Below are 23,932 nucleotides of genomic sequence, written 5' to 3' on the forward strand. Positions count from 1 at the left end.
AACATTCTTAAATTAAGATGCATTTACTTGAGAAGCAATATTACTTTTAAGAAATCCAGTTTTCTGAAAAATTTACTAAAATGATTTTAAAACAAGTGCGTGTTTTAAAACAAGAAAAAAAATCTGTCAATGGGGTCATAACAATAACTTAATTCAAAGGGAAAATAGGAATATTTATCTGGCGACAATGGCAGAACATTTCTACGGAAGCGTATTGCGTTCACTTGAAAACTTGAAAAAAAAATCTACTCTGTTTTTCTGAATTAACGAGTTAATTATCTCAGAATTACGAGATAATCTTTCATGAAAAAAAAGTTTTTGCTCTGTTTTTCTGAATTAATGACTTAATTATCTCAGAATTATGAGATCATTTTTCATTTAAAAAAATTCTGTTTTTCTGAATTAATGACTTAATGATCATTTTCCATGAAAAGTTATCTTGTAATTCTGAGATTATTAACTCATTAATTCAGAAAAACAGAGTAGATTTTTTTACTCAAGTGAATGCAATACACTTCCGTACATTTCTTATCTTAAAGGTGCAGTGTGTACATTTTAGTAGCATCTAGTGGTGAGGTTACGAATTGCAACCAACAGAAGTTAGGAAGTGATGTCGTAGTCTGAGACAGCAGAGAGTAGCCAGTTAAGCAATGAGGTTTCTGTACAAAGATAAATTAAGAAATTAGATTTACTTAATTATTCAGTAAAACAATATGTTGTTGCTAATATTATTGTTACTTCTTCATTCATCTTTGTGTTAGTGTTTTATAAGCTGACTTTAGCTTGCTTCTTTACACGAAGAACAACAGTGGTGAACCGTGTTTGTCCGTTCAGGGCCACCGTAGAAACATGTCGATGTAAGCGGACCCGGGGTGTAGAAAGAAATGCCTCATTCTAAGGTAATATAAACATAACGGTTCATTAAGTAAGGTCTTAATACACCACTGAAAACATATTTATGTGTATGATATTACATTTCTGTCAACAGATCCTCCTAAATATTACACAATGCACCTTTAAGGCCACGTTCACACTGTCAGTCCAAATCCATTTATTTGTGTATCCGATTGGAGTCTGATTTAAAATGATTGATGTTCACACTGTGTACTGGAACTGTTCAGATGTTATTATTATTTATTTATTATTTTACTGTTTATTTGACAGAGACAGTGCACAATTTAAACAATTGCACCAGAGTTAGCTAACAGCTCATTTGCATCTGTTGTCCCTGGGCAGATAGACAAAACAAAAACAAAAGAATCAAAACAACCACTAAACAACAAATACACCACATAAATGTACCTGTGATGGTGTTTAAAGCATAGAAAACAACATAAACCAAATCTCAAACAATGAACCTATCTAGCTTTCTCTCCAGCTACACTAACAAAGCAAAGCTTTTTAGAAAAGGAAGACCAGGTGGACATAGTTCTCTAGATGAGTCTCCGTAGCAGGAAGAGCTGGAGACCCGTCACTCTTTGTCAATAAAGGAGAAAAAAAGAATGTGTGGACTGCTACTGTTTTTTCCAGAACAAATATCCAAACATCTTTAAATCCTATTCAAATCGCATTTCTGGAAATCCATTTCAGTCTGACTGCTCTGATGGGATTTTGTGTGGTTTACGTGACTTTCTCATGACGTCAGAAAAAGATGGCGTCGTGGACGGGCAGCAAGGCAGGTGCTGCAGGTGTCTGCACAGCTAAAGTCAAACACAAGTACAAGACTTACTTCAATGCTAGCAGTTTAATGCTTAACTAAGTAATCAAAGTCAAAACTACAATAGCCTATTTACAGATGAAACTGACTTGCACTTGAAATACTGAACAGGTCAGTAGTTTAGCTTCTCTGCTCCACCGGGGCACTTCTACTCCATTCTCAAGTCTCTCACATTAATTACTCTGATCAAAACCTTTCGGTGGAGCGCGAGAGCCCATCACATTGCCAAGTCAAGACTAACCCATTCATGATTTATTAGAGATTTATTTTGGAATTGCGAGCTGGAACAGAGAACACAGAGAGTTCATAGACAACCTCTGTGGTCGTGTCAGAGTCAATAAAGATCACGAGGTTTATAATCAACCTCGTTGGCCGTATCAGAGCAGGCAGAAGGTTCAGGAGTGGTTGCCGTCATCTCAAGAGGATCAGTAGCAGATGCGCCTCTTCGAGAGGAGCTGCAGACGCCATTAGATGACGGACGGAGATTTAAGTGTGTAGTTTCTTTTTTATATGGTTTCCTCAATGCCTAAATGTTTGCTTTTGCTGTCTACAGGTCATACAATCAAATGCATCTGCAGACACGGCACGTGAATCATGATGGATGATGATGATGAAATCGCTGTTGTTGGCATTGGATGCCACTTTCCTGGAGGTAACTGGTAACTATTTACCATTTATTATTTCTTCATGTCATGATTTTGGCTTAAACTATATTTGGATTGTATGTTCTCATCTATTTTAGGCGAGGGACTTGAAAACTTCTGGCGAGTCCTTCTTCATGGAGAGAACTGTGCAGTTCAGATACCAAACGACAGGTTTAATCTCTCTCAATGGTACGATCCAGATGAGAGTATGGCAGGAAAGACATACACAACAAAGGCAGCACTTATTAATGGGTAAACCTTCAATTAATTTGCCCTCATAAAAGAAATCAAAGGGGTCATGCATTCTGTTTTTAATCATTATACTCCTTAATGTTCACTTATGTTTTTCAAGTTAAAAAATTGTGCAAATTTAAAAATACTTTAAAGGCCAGTGGCTAAAATGCTCCATTTTGGGATGACACTCGGAGCCCCATCTGCTTGGCCTCTCTTGGCATCAATTCACTCTCTATAAGCAATAGCCCAATTATTTACCTTTTATTATGTGCAGTTTGAATGAGTTCGACAACAAGTTCTTCGGCATCACTGATTCTGAATCGATCAGTATGGACCCTCAGCACAAACTTTTGCTGCAGTGCACCTACAGGGCCCTAGAGGATGCTGGGATACCAATGGAAAAGGCCAGTGGAACGAAAACAGGAGTATTTTTGGGTAACATATGCTAAATAATTCATATATTCTTACTGTTAATGACTAGGAGTAAATGTATGTGTGTTCAGTTATTAATCCCAGTGGATTTATATGTGCATGCATTTATAATTGCATTGTAAATGCCATAGGAGCAATCTGTGGTTAATGATTTGCTTGGGATTGCTTGATTTTTAGGTCTAATGAATAGGGACTTTGAGCTGGGCTCTGTGAGGATTAATCCAAAACACATCAACCACACCAATGGCACTGGTGTCGCTATGAGCATAGCAGCCAACCGCATCTCATACATATTCAACCTCACTGGCCCCTCAGTGTCTATCGACTGTGCCTGTTCCTCATCCCTCGTCGCTCTTCACTTCGCTTGTCAAGCCATAAAACAAGGTAGTCTTCACAAACATGTACTGTGTGTAAAACTTGGGAATACTTTTTCACTCTTTCTACTCTTCAGGAGATTGTTTATGTGTAATTTGTATGTACACACTTTACATCCTCTCTGGACAAAATAAGCATCTTTTCTTTTTTCAGATGCATTTATCCAAAGCAACAAATAAATCCAGAATATTACAATACTTTTATAATTGTTGGCTAATGTCTGCACTAGACCAGTGGTACTAACACTATTAAAATGTTATTTTATTCAAACAGTTTCTTTCTGTGTGATATTTAAATTTATAATTCTAATTTGAATATTTCTTTATACATCTATAAGATCAACCCTAACCCTAACGTTGCTGAAGCAATCCCTGTTCACACGGATCTGCCAAAACTACTAAAAACGCTGTGTTCTGCTACATTGGCGATGTTACTTTGTAAAGAAACGCTACACACCTATAGACTGAACACGTAATGCGCATTTGCATGAAGTCACCGCTTTCACACAAATTCGTGTTTTGTAGTTTACACTGAAACAATAACAAAAATGTACAATTTGAAACCTGTTTTCAAAAGTTTGCGTTTTCATCCCCCCAAAACGCCCGTGTCATCTAAATGAAGGGCCAAACATGACAGTGTTTTCATTTAAAAACTGAAAACTGTTTATTTAAACGGCCTCTCAGCTCAGTTTATGCAGAGTTCCCTTTGTACGATTTTTAAAGTGGTCAGATAACTGTTCTTTTCACCTCTGCATGACTATCTGGGGTTGCATTCTGTTGCTGCTGTGTGCACACTGCACGATGGATCGGCCACAGAGGGTTTCACATTACATGACTTTAGAATAGGAAGAATCGCAGACAACTCGTCCGCAAACTACATTTCACAAAAAAAACGCAAGAAGTGATAAGAAAATAACACAAGAACTGAAATTGTTATTTAAATGATAGCCCGTGTGGTAGATTTTTCCCTAAAACCATCTGGGGCGTCTCCAATCGACACCCAACACTTTTTTCTGGGACGTCTTCAGTCGACAACTGGCCAAGTCTCTTACTCTAACTTCTTTGCTTCCCTAACTTGCGCAGCATAAATGACAGACAAACTTCAGAAAATGTCCTTTAAATGCTTTAATCACGGCCTGGAGTTCTCGAGCAGTTCTCAGAGAATCTCAGCCACATAGAATAATACATCAGGTTTTATAGGATAAAGACATGACACATAAAAACAAAATCATCGTGCCTAACTCATGACTTTAACATTGTCACCTTCTATTAATATGATTGGTTCCATTGGTGAAGCAAGCACAAACTGCCCGCAGCACAAACTGGACAGACCGACGCAAACGGACGAGCATCCCGCACCATGGACGGCCACCAAAACCGCTGCATGATTAAACTGCACATATGAGTCGCTCCTGGGTGGCAAGCTAGTTCAGATTAGTGACCCCACTGTTGGACGCTAGTTCGGACTGATTCCATCACAAACAACAGGTTCTCAGGCCACCCCGCGGGAACTGTGACGTTGTGCAGCACGAACTCTGGACTCCACTCCCCAGGTGACCACCGCTACCACCGGACCGGGAGGCAGAATGGTCACAGGGAGGGTGGGTTTAGCCTCGGCTTACCACCCTTGGCTCCAGGGCGATAGGAGATGTAAAGTTGAAACGACCGAAAAACAGTGCCCAGCGAGCCTGTCGAGAATTTGGTAGTTTAACGGTGCCAATGTACTATAAGTTCTTATGATCGTTCCAAATGACAAAAGGGACCTCCGTGCCATCGGAGAGATGGATCGGGAGTAGCAAGGATGGGAGCTGAAATAAAGCGACTCTTTAAGGTTGTACACACAGCCTGAGCCTGCGGTGACCAAAAGAAACTTCTTCGAGTGGAGCTGACATCAGTTAAAGGAAGGGCGACTTAACTAAAGCCTTGAATGAACCACTTGTAAAAATTAGCGAACCCCAGAAATCACTGGACCATTCTACAACTATCTGGGGTGGGCCAATCTGCAACTGCCTTTACTTTGGCGGGATCCATTCGGATACCTTTGGGTGAGAGAGCAAATCCCAGGAACAGAACCGTGCGTGAAACTCGCACTTCTCCACCTTGATGAATAGGCGATACTCAAACAGCTGCTAGAGCACTCGCCTGATGTGCTGGGCATGATCGCGCTCGTTCTGGGAAAATATCAGGATGTCGTCAAGGTAAACAAATACAAAATGGTCAACCATGTCTCTGAGCACGTCATTGGCGAGTGCTTTGAAGACAGCCAGCAAGTTAGAAAGCCTAAAAGGCATGAGCAAATATTCAAACTGCCTTGTGGGAGGTGTTAAAGGCGGTCTTCCATTCGTCCCCCTCCCAAATTCGAACTAGGTGATAAGCATTGCGGAGGTCCATCTTTGTAAAGATGGGGACACCCTGCAAGAGTTCAAAGGCTGATGACATCAACGGCAAATGCCATTCAATCCCCAATAAACTATACAGGGCTGCTGCGATCCATCCTTCTTCTCCACAAAGAAGATCCCTGGCCCAGCCGGAGAGATCTGCAGGCGCGGGTCTTTCATGCAGAGAGACTCCTCATATTAATGCATAATTAAGCATTTAAAAGTTAATGGCCAAACGGATCTGTATACAAGTCCACATTGTTATCGCAGATGAAATATAACATTAAATAAATATATATATTTATCAAGTTAAACTTGGATTAGTCACTCAAACCTTGATCTAAACTTCTCACCTTGGCATATCCGCCATGTTTTGTAGTTTTTTAACACTTTTTACATGTGTTTGTAGTTCATCCTCCAAAGCGCAATGGGTTGTGGGCAATATTAGCCGTTATAGTGAGCACGGATCTACACTTCGAAAATCCACCGGAAATAGTAGACCATCCGGGGACTTCTGGCACACTCTTTTAAACAGAGTATAAGTGTGTCTTGGGACTCACACACTGTTTAGGATGGATAGTATGGACATTGAGACTCAGGGTAAGTCTTATTTACAGAGGGTCTGTATCTCTTCCATTGGAGAAAGCGTTGCGGCTAACTTGGATCACATAAGGCACCTCAGCCTATCATGTAATGGCAGTGACATCAGTGCCTGCAGTTAAACATTTTATGACAGTCAGTTACAGCTTACATTAACCAGTTTCTTGTGGATTATTAGTGCGTTGGTCTCGTGAATAAATGTTCTATGTTTGGTGTTATATCGCTAGTAAAGGTACAAATGGACTGCATTATTTGTGGAACGTGCTTTACCGCGGTAAAAAGCATGAATATCTATTAGCTGCAAAGTACATCACAGCAGGGTTACATTCAAAGCTATATTTAAGATTACACTAAAAGCTTACTTGTAATTTAATACATATTTAATTTATTAAAATTATATGTATTTTTTTACGATCATTCATTAAAAAGAGTTGCCTTTCGAGAACGGTCACTTCGTATTGCGTAGCTATGCGCAGTGGGGAAATTCCTTTCCTAGAGAATATTGAAGCCTATATTTAAAACGCAGTGCAGCTGCACAGCAAGAACCATCAGAGCAACTAGCTCACCGATTGGCTGCACATCCTATGGCGAAGCGGCTCCAGCACGCGATCCAATGATACCCGAGCGCGTCAGAGCCCGCCAGAATGGGTGTGGCTTATAGCTATAAAAGCCCACCATTTCGCCATAAAATCAGATTTAATCTCCTTCAGCGACCTTCACCACTCTCCCTCTTCGAAGCCTCGCCGCTGAATCAAGCCCTTCAGCTGGAATGAGCATTTCTCAGCTGACTAGCGCCTTCTTCTCTTCGGAAGCCGCTTCTCTTGTGTCGCCATTCTGCTGTGGCCATCCGGCGAACACGCTATATCCTTTTCTGACACTGTGTGCTTGCCGTCACGACACTCAGCTTGATATATAAAAGAGCTAATGTTCAGTGAGCGCGAGCGTTGTTCCAAATGTCTCGGTCTCCCTGCACCTCGTGCGGATCCCTTCTGCACGAGATGGACGGGCACTCGGAGTGCACCTCACGACTGGGACTCGCCCACGCAGAAGCAGCACTCTCAGCCGGCAGCTGTCACTGCGAGAGTATGCCTATCTCCATGCTGCCGACGGCGATAGCGCTCTCCCATCTCTTCCTTTCCCCGCCCTCCTTGAGCTGCGGAAGAAGAAGCCAATGGCAGCCCAAGCGCATGGATGTCAGCGAGCACACGCCGGCCACGTCCCCGCGTGCCTCGAGTGTCTGCAACGGCCGTGGTCAGAATGCGGAGCATCTCCAAGTCCGAATTGGTCCCAGTCACAGAAGCTTGACTGGGAGAGAGGGGTGGGTGGGATCCACCGAGGCCGACCACTCTTCCTCAGACGCAGTAATGGAGAGGCTGTCGTCTTATTCTCCCCCGCCGAAGGAGACGAGACCCGCCACTCACTGGGAAGGGCGCTGGTCCGCCTGTGTAAACAGGACTGGCGAAGGGGATTGCGAGGATGGCCCTCCATGTGTGGCCCCTCAACATGTATCTTGGGACCTCCCAGAGAGAGTCCTAAACACTATTACTGAACCCCCCTCCTGTTCTGCGCCATTCAGGCAGTTAGAACAGCTCTTTGTGTGCTTCGGTGGCCACACCAAAGGTTTACAGGTCACAAAGCAGAAATTATCCAGATGGATAGTGGACGCCATCTCTCTGGCTTATGCCTCTTTAGGTCAGGAATGTCCCATAGGCTCTTGAGCCCATTCCACAAGGGAAATGGCCTCTTCGTGGGCCTGGTGAAGTGGTGTACCAATTGAAGACATATGTGCAGCGGCCGGATGGTTATCGCCCACCACGCTTGTCAGATTTTATAATCTGTAGGAACCCTGCTTTCATGCTCGGGTTCTCTCCATTTAACGAGACTGGCCTGATTGTAGTCTGGCCATTTTTTGTCTTACACATTTTACTGTCATAAGCACATCTTGTCCTATAAGTAAGTGTTCATATGGTGCGTGCGGGGCCCCAGAGGCACCTACTCGTATATTATGTCATAAGGCAAATCTGCAGGACTGGGCAGTTCTGGAAATGTGGTCTGTGAAGTTCAACTGATCATCAAACGCAACTCCAAGGTTCCTGGCTGACCTTGATGGAGTTATGGATGACGAACCTAGCTGAATGGAGAAAACAGTTTTGTAAGCAAACTGTAACTGGATCTGCATAATGTAAGATACCATTACTGTAACGGACGACAGACAGGATGTATATGCAACAACGCTCTTTATTGAAAACACACAGATGAACGCCAACACAGCGGGACAGGTGGGCGGACTCAAACGCTGATGGTGTGGTGACGCAGGGACCTCGGTGGGCAACTGGTGCTGGTGCAGTAATCCAGTGGTGATCCCTCGTGAAGTGCTCGATGAATCCGTGATGAGTGCAGAAATCCAGGAAGACACGACGAAGACAGGAAGATCCAAAACAGCACAGGGAACACAGGAACAGGCACGGGAAACACACCAGGAAAACCACAACGATCTGACAACATGAGACACCAGTTACTGAGCTTATAAAGGGACACACAATTGAAACCAGCTGGCGCTGCTGATCACTGATGATCAGTGACCACGCCCACAGACACACACACACACACACAGCAGCACGTTAGACGAGAGAGAGACAGTGAATTCATGAACCGTGACAATTACTGCATACCAGAGAGCAAAAATAATTATATTGTAGCACATACATGGGCAACATACGGCCCGGGGGCCGGATCCGGCCCGCATATTGCTTCAATCCGGCCCCCGCGATGTGCTCGATGCACCCGCAATTTGGACATTCATTATTTATATGAAAACCCCAAATCGCACGAAAATCACACACAAAACACATATTCATACAGATACTTAAATCGTGCATTTATTAGCTTCTTGTTTCAGTGAAGAAATGTCACTTTAGCTTAGTTATCACGCATGTCCAAAATGAGGAAGTAGTGTATACAGGACGCGTCATGAACCACGTAACGTGAGATGATTGACAGGTCAAATCTGACGCAACAGGAAGAGGACACACATCTAGCTCAGTCCGTTCGCTGTTTGAACTCTTCAGAACGCATAATTCAGTGGAAATGAATAGAAATGTTTTTCTGTATGACGAAATATTTTACTAACATGTGATAATTAATCATTATTTCTCCAAATATGCGCACCATTGGACTAATAGGCCTGGCGGATGCTGTATTTTTTATGTATTTGAACACAAATAAACCGGAGAAGACGAGAATAAAGGTTGTGTGAGTAATGATTTCTATTCAAAATAACGATCGTTACAGATTAATTATTTTGCACTCCTGTCATAAATTAAGAAATTAATGTCACTGCAAGTTTAATCATAGTGGTCAAATATCGAAGCTGGAGTCTTAAACCTTTCTGAAGTTTCTAAAATGATGCTCAGATTGTCCAGAAGTAATAGTGTGATGTTTTGACGAGTAATGAATTTTGAACAACAATAATCTGATCTTTGACGCGTAAGGGGTTAAAAACAATCCAACAGATGTCGCTGTGTGAAATTACAATTTGCGCCTTTACTTCTCTTCTTCACTTTTCAAAGTAACAAATTCTAAACGGCCGGCGGCATAAAAAAAATTGTCAAAATGAGTGCAGTAAAAAAGAGAAAAGTTGACTCTGAATGTCGAGCATTCAATAAAGAATGGACGTCAAAATATTTCGTCACGAACGTCGGCTCAAAGGTGATTTGTCTGATATGTCAGGAGAGCATCGCTGTTAGTACAGTTACTCATCGCATCGAGGTAATTGATGATGAGCTGACATCTGCATTGCTAAAAAGGGCCACCGATTTCACATATTTTCAATAGCGCTGGATGAGAGCACTGATATTATAGACACTGCCCAGCTGCTTATATTCATCATAGGTATTACTGACACATTTGAAATAGTGGAGGAGTTTCTTGAGATGGAATCAATGAAGGGGACGACAAGGGGTTCAGACCTCTATGATGCGGTGTCAGGATGCATGCAGAGAATGAACCTACCGTGTGCGAAGTTACTGAACGTGACCACCGATGGCTGTCCAAACCTCACCGGGAAGAACACTGGGCTATTGCGTAGGATACAGGACAGGGTGAAAGAGGATGACCCCAACTCAACTCTGATTTTCTTACACTGCATCATTCATCAGGAGGCCTTGTCTAAGTCGGTGTTAAAGCTTGATCACGTCACCAAAACTGTGGTGAAACTTGTCAATTTCATCAGGGCCCGGGCGCTTAACCACCGCCAGTTTATCCAGTTGTTGGAGGAGAGTGAGGCAGAACACACTGATGTCCCATACCACTCAAACGTCCGCTGGCTGAGCCTGGGCACAGTGCTACGCCGTGTGTGGGACCAGAGAGATCAGATAGGGGTGTTTCTGGAGAATGCGGGAAGGCTGGTGACTTTCCAGAACTTGAAGATTCTGATTGGATGCTTGACTTTGCATTTGCTGTGGATTTAATGGGCCATTTGAATGACCTCAACCGGAAGCTGCAGGGGAAGGATGTGTTTGTGCACGAACTGTATTCCTACGTGCAAGCATTCAGAGCAAAGCTGACCCTGTTTTCCCGACAAATGACAAACAAGAGCTTTACACATTTCCCAACTCTCGCCACAATGAAGCATGTGCCATCCCGACTCACTGTCAAATACACCACTACACTCGAGGATCTGCACACTGAATTCAACAGGCGTTTCTCTGATTTCGGAAAAATTGAAAAAGAGATGGAGCTGGTGTCCGCCCCCTTTTCCTTTGACAGCGACCAAGCACCTCCGGAAGCTCAGCTTTAGTTGATTGACATGCAGTGCGATCCCACTCTCAAGGAGAAATTCACCTCGTCATCATTGGACAGGTTTTATGGTGCATTGAACGAGGGCAAGTTTCCTAACATGCGGAGGCATGCGCAAAGGATGCTCGTTTTATTCGGGTCCACGTATGTATGCGAGCAGACTTTCTCTGTAATGAACTTCAACAAGTCACGCTACAGATCACGACTAACCGACACACACCTGTCATCCGTGTTGCGCATCTCAACGTCGAACACGACCCCAGATTTCGATGACTTAGTAAAGAAAGGCGACCGTCTCAATTGTTCACATTGAGTTACAGAACACCGAAAAAAAGCTCTTCATCTCAGTTCAGTTGCATAGGCCGAAATACATTTTTCTAAAGTAGGCCTAGCCAAAGTTCCATTAACCCTCTGGGGTCTGAGGGGTTTTCTGGGCCCTGGAGGTGTTCTGACATGCTCTGACATATGTGCTTTTTTCAGTTATTTATAAACATGTTAATGGCAAAGGTGTAAATTTACTCTATATAGCACAAACAGAGCTACCATAATATGTGATCACCATGCATGTATATTTTTGAATTTTTAAGAGAATAATGTTTATGCATGGTTATTGAAAAAAATAAAAATGAAAGTTGCTGAAATAAAGCCACAAAACACATATTTAATATGTGTGAATAAGGCTTTTGTCTAATGGATGTGGTTGCCTAGATTTTTTTCTTCAAAATGATGTGAAAATCATCCTGCCTAATCATTCACAAAACACAATACATTGATTTAAATGTTGTAAAACACTTTTTGTTTGTAAAGGCCATATGCGCAAGAGGCGTCAACAATCCAACACCATCATGCATATTTAGTGATTCACACCTCAGGAGACAATGGGCCCACATACTTAATGAGCCATCCATTCAGGTGTGTCACCTATAGCCACAAGAAAGAATGCAATATATATATAAATATATATATAAAAATAAAGGTAAAAAAAAAAAAAAAAATATATATATATATATATATATATGTGTGTGTGTATATATATATATATATATATATATGTGTGTATATATATATATATATATATATATATATATGTGTGTATATATATATATATATATGTATATATATATATATATATATATATATATATATATATATATGTGTGTATATATATATATATATATATATATATATATATATATCACAGTTGGAAGCATCTCATTTTTTTTTTTTTCCACAAATTGTGCTTTCAAATTGTATAATATCCAAGGAAAACATGTCTAGTAATTGTGCAGTTCTCATACTATATTTTCAGTTTTGGAATATGTATCCTCTCCCCAAAGTTGTCAATAATAAAACACAAAAATTATTTAAAGAAATGGCTTATATTTACCTTTTAAAATTTGTTTACATCTATAAATTTATTTTTTTATTAAAAAGGTTACAATTACAAAAACAATTCTAGTGTAATCTTTCTTTGTAAAAACTAAAGTATACATTTTATCATACATATTTCAAAGTTAAGGATTCATTACTTTGAATATAGCCTACATTGACAAAACATACTATATTATAAATAGCCTACATTTTATTTCAACATATTTCAGTCGATTTTTACTCATCTCAGTGTAGCAATACAGTTTGCTAAAACATCATCATTCATTCACACACGCGATTTAAATTTAAACTGTCTTTTGCGAGCTGTGGTAAACAGCGCGCATCTCTGCCGTTCATTCATTCATAAACAGAAACCCGATTCACGTGAGAAGGAAAAAAACTTACTAGTATTCCTCAGCTCGCTCCTCGATATACCTGCACTTCTGAGGTACATTTTCCATTATTATTATTCCTCACAGCGCTGTTAGACGGTGTAAACAAGTAATGATATGATTAAACTTGTGTTTTCTCGAGCTGATATGGGGGCGTTCACAGGATTGCGTGGATTGCCTCAGTGATTTGCGTTTGAATAACACGCGCGCCTCCGTGGGCGTGTCACATTACCTTTGAATCTGCTGTAATTAGCTCGACTGCAATCGCTCTCTTTTAATACAGATTTCACAAGATGAGAATATTTGTTTTTTATATAAATTAATTCATTTAAAAGAATAGAATTCAAGCTTCATGCCCGTGTGTTTATATGTCTGTTTGACTGAGTATTCGCTGAGTTATTGTTCATTTTCGGACGCGTTTCAGAATGGACTTCACTGGCAGAGAGAAGGCAGAACTCGCTTTGTGTTTATTTTTCTTTATTTGGCAAAAAGCACAACACTTTGTTTTTATTGTGAGTATACACAAAAATAATACACATTTAACAGAATCGATTGATGTATGAAACTCCTATGGAAAATCAAAGTCAACAGAGTATTTATGAGTTTCTTTTACACTGATAAAAAAAAAGCGAGCTGGTATCGCCGGCGATACCGCAGACCTCTGAGGGTTAAGTTAACCTTGATTGATGATGTTATTTTTACAACATTGTTCAGTTTCATGTTGCCATTTCTTATGCATGTCCCGTAGATAGTGATGATACAGCTAAATCAAATTTAAATTTTGTGAGATGCATAGGCCTATATAGGCCCTTTATATCTTTCAAGCAAACATACGTGTGATGAAGTTGATCTGCACTTAAATTGTGTTCTATTTTATAAAAGATTTTAACAAAATATGTGAAAGAAATTACAAAAAAATTAATAATCACAACTGAAAACTGAATATGTTTTTCATTCAGTGATGAAGGTCTACCTCTGGTATATAGCCTCAATTAAATTTGATAATTCCAAGCCAGATTGCCTGCAGTCTGTATGTTAATGTAACTTGCACACATACATTTGCAGTTTTGTTAAGTTTTCAATCTTGAATAGCTACAGCTGGTATGAATGACAGTTGAATAATATGCAGGGTAGTGTAGAAAATGAATCCTTGAAAGTAAATCCAGTTATTGTAACCTTAGAGTAGCCTAGGTCAGACAGGCCTAGCAAAAATAAGTATCAGGCCTTAAATAGGCTGTCAAAGTAACTGTAGAGTAGCCTTATACATATTTGCATTTCATTAATTTGTACCATTTAATCATGTAACTATGTTTAATTGCAATTGTCCAAAGTGTGGCCCTCCGTTTACTTTGCCAAAGTAACTGTGGCCCTCAGAATAAAACTGTTGCCCACCCCTGTTGTAGCAGTATTATAGTAATCTGCAACTAAGTGTGATTAGTCTATTATAGCACATATCTGATTTGTGTCTGCCCCACAAAGAAAAAGGCTTATCTACTTATGTCGCTAGTAACCAGAATCAATGTCTTTTTTTTTTAACACATCCCATAATTTAAAAAATATTGGCCTCTACCAAATGGTTGAGATGGCACTTAAACCCTAACCCTAACCCTAACCCATACTCCACTTTTTTTGGAAATAGGCTCATTTTACAACTCCCCCAGAGTTAAACAGTTGAGTTTTATCATTTTGGAATCCATTCAGTCGATCTCCGGGTCTGGCGGCACCACTTTTAGCATAGCTTAGCATAATGAATTGAACCGGACAAGACCATTAGCATCTCTCTCAAAAAAATGAACAAAGAGTTTCGATATTTTTCCTATTTAAAACTTGACTCTTCTGTATTTACATCATGTACTAAAACTGACGGAAAATGAAAAGTTGCGATTTTCTAGGCTGATATGGCAAGGAACTATACTCTCATTCCTGCGAAATAATCAAGATACTTTGCTGCCGTACCATGAGTCCAGCAGGCGTAATGATATGACGCAGCGCCTGATAATAGTCCCCAGCTCGGTATCCTATTATCAGGCGGCATGCGCTGTCATATCATCATGCCTGCTGAAATCCAAGTGTTGTGACAAGTACTGTTGATTAACTGTGACATTTTTTTGGCACAACATACCTCAACCAGATGGTAGAGATGGCTCAATCAGCTTGAGTTAAGTTAGGTTAAGTTAGTACTCCTCTCAATAAAATATAGACTCAAAACCATTTGGTCGAGCAGCACCTTTGATTACACTAATATATAGCTTTTGTAATGTCTGGCTGTCTGTGTTCCACTCAACAGGAGACTGTGAAATGGCCTTCTTTGGGGGTGTGAGCTGTATTTTGGAGCCACTTGTTTTTGTTGCTCTCTCCAAGGCAAAAATGATCTCCTCTGATGGCACCAGTAAACCCTTCAGCAGCCAAGCAGACGGATATGGGAGAGGTGAAGGCTGTGGGATTGTTCTGCTAAAGCCTCTGAAAAAAGTAAACAATTAGATTGTCTCACATAAACACATCACTATAACAACAATGCACCATATGATAAAGTACTATAACCAAAAAACATAAGTAGTCTATGTTTTGACAGGCTCTCGAGGACCATGATCATATTTGGTGCACAATCAGCAAAACTGCAGTAAATCAGGATGGCCACAGCGTTAGCCCAATCACCAAACCATCCATGGTACAGCAGGAGGAGCTGCTTAGAAAAATCTACTCAACAGAGACTGATTTGACTAGTGTCCAGTACATTGAGGCTCATGGGACTGGGACTCCAGTTGGAGATCCAATAGAGGCAGGTAGCATCTCAAAAGTCATTGCCAAAGCAAGACCTCAAAAGTCAGGGCCACTCATCATTGGTTCTGTTAAAAGCAATATTGGACACACAGAATCTGCCGCAGGTGTTGCAGGGCTCATAAAGGTTCTATTGATGATGCAGCACGAAACCATTGTGCCATCATTGTTCTACTCAGTGGAAAACTCCAGCATAGACATTGCATCTCTCAATATCAAAATCCCCACCACAGCAGAAAAATGGACAAGTGACCGCAGATCAGGGAGGTGTGCAGGAATCAATAACTTTGGGTTTGGTGGAACAAATGCACATGCAGTTGTCAGACAATATGTTGAGTCAAAAAAGCCAAAAGGTCAGCAGATCAGCAAATCCCATCAGTATTTTGTAGTCTCTGCAGCCTCTGAAACATCCATGAAAAATATAATTGAAAAAATGGCAGAACAGATCAGTGCAGGGAAAATATCAAATCTACAGTCTTTACTGTACACATCTGCATGCAGAAGAAGTCACTTGAAACACAAGTACAGGAAAGTATTTCAAATATCAACATTGGAAGATCTGCAAGTGAAACTTACTGCCGCTGTGGAGAAAAAGCTTGCACCGTCAAAGACAGACTCCAAGGTAGTTTTTGTGTTTTGTGGCAATGGTGTTACATATCAGGGTATGTGCAAGCAGCTGCTAAAACAAGAGCCAGTTTTCAGAGAGGAAATCTTGAAGATTGAAGCTCTGTTGCAAAGCCATAGAAGTTTGAATCTGATAGAGATACTAGAAAATGAATCTGAGAAAAGTACAGAGCCGTCTGATCCAAAGATTGTCCAGCCTCTTCTGTTCGCTATTCAGGTTGCTGTTGTCAAACTCCTGAAACACTGGGGCATCAGTCCAGATGCTGTTTTGGGGCACTCCATTGGAGAAGTCGCTGCAGCTCATTGTTCTGGTTTGCTGTCACTTGAAGATGCAGTGAAAGTCATCCACTACCGCAGCTCTCTGCAAAGCACTGTGACGGGAGGGAAGATGCTGGTAGTCAGTAATATGGCTGTTTCTGAAGTCTTGAAAATTCTTCCATCTTATTCAGGAAGGGTTTGTCTGGCTGCTTATAACAGCCCTCAGTCTTGCACCCTCTCAGGAGATGCAGATGACATTGACAGGCTGCAACAGAATTTGAGCAACTCAGCCAGAGGAAAGGATTTGTTCCTTCGCATTTTAGATGTACCTGCAGCATACCACAGTCCCAAGATGGATCCTATTTTATCCAAAGTGGAACAGAGTATAGGCTCATTGCAGGCACATCATTTGGAGACAGAATTGTTCTCAACAGTGACAGGTGTTAGTTTGTGTTCCTCAGATTTTATTACTGGTGAATATTGGGCAAAGAATATCAGAGAACCAGTTGAATTTGAGCAAGCTGTAAGGTCTGCAGCTAAAAACAAAAGAAGTGTGATATTTGTTGAAATTGGTCCAAGAAGATCTTTGCAGAGGTACATCACTGAGACTCTGGGAAATGACTTCACTGTGATTCCCTCAGTGCAGCCTGATAAAGATCACGAGACCATGCTTGCTGTTGTTTCCAAACTGTTTGAGCTTGGGGTAAAAGTAGACTGGGACATGTTCTACAAAGGTTTTGAGACTGAACCAGTTCCCTACCCACGATACCAGTTTGATGATGTGAAGAGAGATGTCTTCGCTTCTAACTCGCAGTTGATCAGTCCCACTGGCAACCATCCAGTAGTTACACAAATGGGTACAGACAGTTCAGTGTTCAACTGTGATTTATCCTCTGAATCAGTGGCCTTCCTGCAGCACCACAAGCACAATGGGGTTGCCATCATTCCCGGGGCATTTTATGCAGAGCTGGGTTTAGCAACTTACATGGCATATGCAAAACCTAAAGTCCCACTAAGTTCTCTGCAGCTCAGCATAACATTCCAGAGTCCATTTGTTTTCACCCAGAATGCCCCAGATTTAAAAGTACAGCTGGATCCATCTGACCAGGCTGATAACACATGTAACTTCAAAATACAGTCTACTTCTGCAGTCTATGCGTTTGGCACAGTAGAAGCAAAACCAGGTAGAAGCCCTGAAGAACAGTTCATTTCATTAGACTGTATTTCCAAAAGATGCACATTCCACATGACGACTGAAGAACTCTACAAGCATCTAAGTCAAACAGGATTTGAGTATGGGTCTGTCTTCAGAAATAATGCAGTTGTTTATTGTGGAGAAGAATACAGAGAGGCTATATCTATTGTGAAGATCTCAAAGGAATTACTGCCTCAATTACATGACTATCACCTTCACCCTGTGGTCTTGGATTATTTCATGCAAATTGTTCCTGTAACTATAGGGCATGACCTATCAGCAAGACCTCAATTTCCTGCACAAATAGAAAGCCTGACTGTTTTTGAACCATTGCAAGAGGAGATGGTTGTATATCTGAGAACAGTACATGTGGGAGAAGATGATTTTGACATTTGTGGCTGCTTAGCCAACAAACAGGGTAGGGTGTTAGTTGAACTGAGGCATGTGAAGATCAGAATGTTAGGAAGTCGTTCCCAAGTAGTCAAGGAGTACTTCTACCATAACAATTTCAGTATCATCTCTGAAGTTGCCAGATTTGATACACCAATTAAGGCACTGGTCTTTTCTGACCAGGTAGGAATTTCTGAAGCTTTGCAACAGTACTTGGACCCAAAATCTAGATATGTGTCTTATTCAAACAGTAACACACTGTTAGAAAGCAGAGTCGAACTGTTTTTGTCAAGACTGAAAATTTCAAGTGTAAAGAAAAACTTCCAGGAAATTTTGTTCATGTGGGGTAATGCAGACCTAACCTCTCTCGAATCCGAGAAGGTCTTGGACAGTATGGCTGGGTGTTGTGAGATTTTCAGAAAGATTGTTGGATATCTCAAAGCACTTCATTTCCCAGGCGATATCCGAGTAATAACCTATAAGTCGTCTGAGAGCATAGTGGAGCACATCAACCCTGGGTTTGTTCTGTCAGGCATGATAAGAGCATGTGCAGCTGAGTTGCCAGAACTTTCCTTCCAGCTGATTGACATGAACTCTGCCACTTCTGAAGACATCGAAGCTCTGGTTCAGGTCCTCAGATCTTTCCCCTGTCACAAATATCCAGAGCTAGTAGTGAAGGAGGGCAAAATTCTCAAACCTGAAATCACCCACACACCTCTGCCAACCATGGCAATCTCTTCAAGAACTGTCCACATGTTGCAAAATGAAGACTTCATTTTGCAAACATCTGACCCATATATAATGACAAATCTCTCAGCAAAAAATATGGACAATCATACTGAACTGAATCAAGGAAAACACATTGAGCTTCACCTCAGTAAAATCTGTGTTCATTCATCAGATTACTTTCCAGTCAGTATTTCTGACCTGAAGTATGGCCAGACATTGTACTGGAACAAGCACACAACTGAAAACCATACACTATTGGTCCTTGACTTCAGTGGCACTGTCACAGCTGTGGGTAAAGATGTCAGCAAATTTAAAGTTGGTGATCACGTTGTGTCTTGTTACCCTGTGCCAGCCACCACTAAAGTAGTTCTCCCAGCAGCTGTTTGCTGCAAAGCAAAAAGGCTTTCATTCCTGAAAGACGTGCCTTGTGTCTCTTTTACGGTGCTGGCTTGGGAGATCTTGCATGAGGCTTTACCCAAGGCTAAACAGCAAAGGAAACTGGGTATTTTCTCCACTGTTCCTGACTCAGCTCTGATGATTGTCTTAATTGCAATTGCAAACAGATCCGGTTGGAATGTCAGAGTGAGCACACAGGCTGATCAGCTGTCTTGTGATTTTAGTGAGGTTGTGGCAGCTGTTCTTCTACCTCCTTATAATATAAAAACCGTTGAAATAGCTAGCAGTGTTAGAGGCATCAAAGACATAGTGTTTGTCTGTGACAACCAGGCAGATTTCCCATTGAATTCAAAGACATTCAGTACAAATGAGGAGGTCTACTTCCATGTCCTTTTCATGTCCCAAATAATGCAGAAATGGTCTCTGCAGACACAAATGCCACACATCTACCGTTGGCTTAAATCCTTGGATTTGGACAGAAAGTTATTGTCTTTAGACACAACAGTTGTTCAAAGAGTGAAATCTCAAGACATTGACCTTATGTCTGTAAAAGAATCTGAGTCATACTTCAGATGCCAGATCCTACCCATTATAGTCTTGAAAAGTGAAGCCAAGCACCAGCTGTCTGACATTCCAGTGATGCTCAAACACAGTCTATTCCAGAAAAATGCTGTCTATATGGTCACAGGTGGTCTAACTGGGTTGGGCTTTGAGACAGTAAAGTTCATTGCTCAGAAAGGAGGAGGGAACATTGCCATTCTGTCTAGGAGTAATCCAAACCCTCAGATGCAACAAGAGATAAGCCAGGTCAGTCGCCATTGGGGTTCTGTCATTAAGTCTCTGCCATGTGATGTTTCTGTATCTGAGCAAGTGGACCAGACAATTGTTAACATTGGAAAACTATTTCCATCCAGTCCCATCAAAGGGGTGTTTCACAGTGCGGTTGTCCTGCATGACGGGCTGATTGAACGTCTTGACAAATCTCTTTATGAGAAAGTCATGAGGCCAAAAGTAAACGGAGTGATTAACCTTCACCGTTCAACCATACAGTGCAATCTGGATTACTTTGTGTGCTATTCCTCCATCTCTGCCTTCATTGGCAATCCCTCACAAACTAATTATGCAGCGGCTAATACATTCATGGACACTTTCTGTCAGTACCGCAGAAACATTGGGCTTTCTGGACAGTCCATTAATTGGGGGGGTTTGAATCTTGGCCTTCTTCTGAACAAAGTACATTTCCAAAGATTTCTGGAGGCAAAGGGAATCATGCTTTTGGAGATTCCAGAAATCCATGAAAGTCTTGAGCAGTGCCTCTTGATCAACAAACCTCAACAGGTTGTATGCAGATTCAATTTTAAAAACAGCTGGAATAACATCCTCAGTCAGAACAAATCACTGAGTGTGCGCTTGTTCAAAATAGCAGAGGAAGCCATCATTAAAGCTGGAGTGTTCATATCTAGAACTGAACAACCCAAGAAATCATCCCCACCACGTGATTATCTGAGGTTCATGATTAGCGAAACGACAGGTGTTGAGATGGATGGGCTGAATGATGATGTTCATCTTTTCGATTTAGGCATTGACTCAATGTTAGCCATGACTCTGCAGAATGTTCTCTTCAATGATAGAGGTGTGAATGTCCCTCTAGTGACTCTGCTGGACCCAAATAGCACACTGGAAACTCTCACTAAAGTCCTGGAGGAGAACTATGTTGACGAATATCAGAGTGAAGATGAGAGCAATTCCACATACTTATAATGGTGATTTGTATTTCTCCACAGCAGTCTTTTTGAAGCCTCAAAACAAATAATATTGTTTTAGGAAATTCATGAACTTTTGAAGTGAAATGGGTGTATAGTATGTTTTGTACTACAGTACTTGATTAAACAATCCACCTTTCTGAATAAGGTATTTAGCAGATTTTCCAATATTACAACTACATTTCACCAAACTCTTTTGTTTCTGGGTGGCATATTTCAGGATTCCTGCATCCTCTGTATTAACAGTAGGCCTACATAGCATTATGATAACTGACTGTGGACTTAACATTGTTCATCTTTGTTTTACACTATAAAAATTGATAACCTGAAATTGTTACCGTTGATTCAGTGATGTTAAGTAATATCTTTGACTTTAATTAATTTAGATAGTACCAATTTTACAGTGTAATTTATGTTTTTTTTTTTTTTTCATCAGGTCACACAAGGTATAAATGAGACACAAACTTCTTCTAGAGAGCTTTCTGTGTCTATTTTACTGTACTTGAAACCTTACCTGTTTGTGTGGCACATACTGACATGCTTGTTCTTTTTTCAGCATATTGAGACATTATTCTATTCTATTATTCTGTCTAAAGAAATCACGATGAAGGCATTTTTACGTTTGGTCTGAGGTAACAACAAAGATTAAATGAAGTTGTATGAAAATAATTTTAAATGAATGAAGATATCTAATAGTATCAGTAAGAGTTGTTTTATTTCCAAAAGACATTATTGTTTGTATTCTGAACAATGTTTAAAATATTAATAATGGTATGCTTGCACTTCCTGCATAGTTTTAGGCTTTCTGGGGTAATTAGTAGCATCGTGTTCATATTTTACAAAGAAAGTGTTGAAATAAAATGAGATGTCGATATGGTATGATCATTTATCAGTGAGACTACAATGAAAGCAGTAAGGAATGTCATAGAAATTTTCCCATTTCAACTTTGCAAGATATATTTGAGGAAGAGGTAGGCCTTTCATAAGATGTATGATAAAATAAAGAACAGTGAAGTAGATGTATCCAGCAACCCTGTTACTCAAATCTCTGCAAAATAAAGAAATGGAATGAAAAAAGTTGGTAAGACTTTCTATGAAGCCTGTATTTATAATGCATTATACGGCTACTCTTAATGCATTACAATAGATGCATATTGCCTTATAAACAATCTTTGAATATGTTGTATCATCTGATAACTAATAACAACAATTACAATTACATTATAGTACTTGCCTATTTGTGGTTATATATATATATATATATAATACATATAATGTGAACTAATAACGAATAACTTATTCTAAAAAGAATATCAAGTATAAGTTAGACGAATCCGACATATTGGGCTGTGTTAACAGTAAAATATCCGTCATTTAACGAATTTTAAAAACATTTTGACAGAAAAAAAACAAGCAAGAACAAAATTTAAACTTCAATCAATTTTCATTTTACAATTATCTTCTCTCTCTGTGCGCGCGCGTACGTGTTTGTGAGAGAGAGCTCGTTTAATCCATAAGTAACTAACGGTTTAGGTATAGGTTTTTAATATATGTGACATATATAAAATTGGCAGTGTTCCTATATTATGTGTGCATACATGTACCTATATAGGTACATATATGCACATATATGGGCGATTCTTCAATTGGGGGCTATTTTGCCATCTTACATTTTGATGAATGAAATTTGGTTGAATTTTTTTAGAATTATGTCAAAACAATGTTTACAGGCTTTGATGTAAAGATAGAATAATGGCCAAGACTGAGCTTAAATATAATTTGAGTATTTTATATCTATTTGCCAACTGGCACTGCAAAACGTCATTCCCGTCACAACATCAAAAAGTCTCATAAGGCAAGGCAAGGCAAGGCAAGTTTATTTATATAGCACATTTCATACACAATGGCAATTCAAAGTGCTTTACATAGAAGAAATTAAAATAATAAAAGAAATAAGAATAATTAAAACAGTTTAGAAAAATAGAATAAAATACAGTACATTCGGACGAACAGTAGCACAGTGCTCATTCAGTAAATGCATAGCTAAACAGAAGTGTTTTGAGTCTGGATTTGAAAGTGACTACAGTAGGAGCACGTCTGATCTCCTCTGGAAGCTGGTTCCAGCTGCGGCTGGCATAATGGCTAAAAGCGGACTCGCCATGCTTAGAGTGAACCCTTGGTATTTCTAACTGATATGATCCTAATGATCTGAGTGATCTGTTGGGTTTATATTCTGTGAGCATATCTGCAATGTATTGAGGTCCTAGGCCATTAAATGATTTATATACCAGTAATAATACTTTAAAATCAATCCTAAATTTAACTGGGAGCCAGTGTAAAGACCTGAGGACTGGTGTGATATGTTCATATTTTCTGGTTCTGCTCAGAATCCTGGCGGCAGCGTTCTGTATGAGCTGCAACTGTCTTATGGTCTTTTTGGGAAGGCCAGTGAGGAGTCCATTACAATAATCCACCCTGCTGGTGATGAAAGCATGCACAAGTTTCTCTAAGTCTTGTCTGGAAACAAAGCATCTAATTCTTGCAATATTTTTCAGATGATAGTATGCTGATTTAGTTATTGCTTTGACATGACTACTGAAACTAAGGTCTGACTCTAGTGACACACCGAGATTCCTGACTTGATTTTTAGTTGTTTGACCCCTAGAGTGAAGGTATGCGTTCACCTTGAGAACTTCATCTTTGCTTCCAAATGCAATGAATTCAGTTTTGTCTTTGTTTAACTGAAGAAAGTTTTGACACATCCAACTGTTGACTTCGTCAATGCATTGGCACAGGGAGTCAATTGGGCTATAATCGTTAGGCGATAGGGCTAAGTAGATCTGTGTGTCGTCTGCATAGC

The 23,932-nt window shown here is 40.2% G+C and overlaps 1 protein-coding gene across 1 annotated transcript; it reads left to right on the forward strand.

The window, feature by feature from the left end:
* Positions 1–2,311: 2,311 nt before the first annotated feature.
* LOC307164911 (phenolphthiocerol/phthiocerol polyketide synthase subunit C-like) lies at positions 2,312–21,070 on the forward strand (the record flags this gene model as incomplete). Its single annotated transcript, XM_079882128.1, has 6 exons — positions 2,312–2,369; positions 2,460–2,613; positions 2,870–3,030; positions 3,205–3,411; positions 15,227–15,408; positions 15,512–21,070. The coding sequence occupies 6 exons, from the start codon at positions 2,312–2,314 to the stop codon at positions 21,068–21,070; spliced, it is 6,321 nt and encodes a 2,106-aa protein (XP_079738254.1).
* Between the last annotated feature and the right edge of the window lie 2,862 nt (positions 21,071–23,932).

The sequence above is a fragment of the Squalius cephalus genome (genome assembly GCF_949319135.1).
Source record: "Squalius cephalus genome assembly, chromosome: 9".
Lineage (NCBI taxonomy): Eukaryota > Metazoa > Chordata > Actinopteri > Cypriniformes > Leuciscidae > Squalius > Squalius cephalus.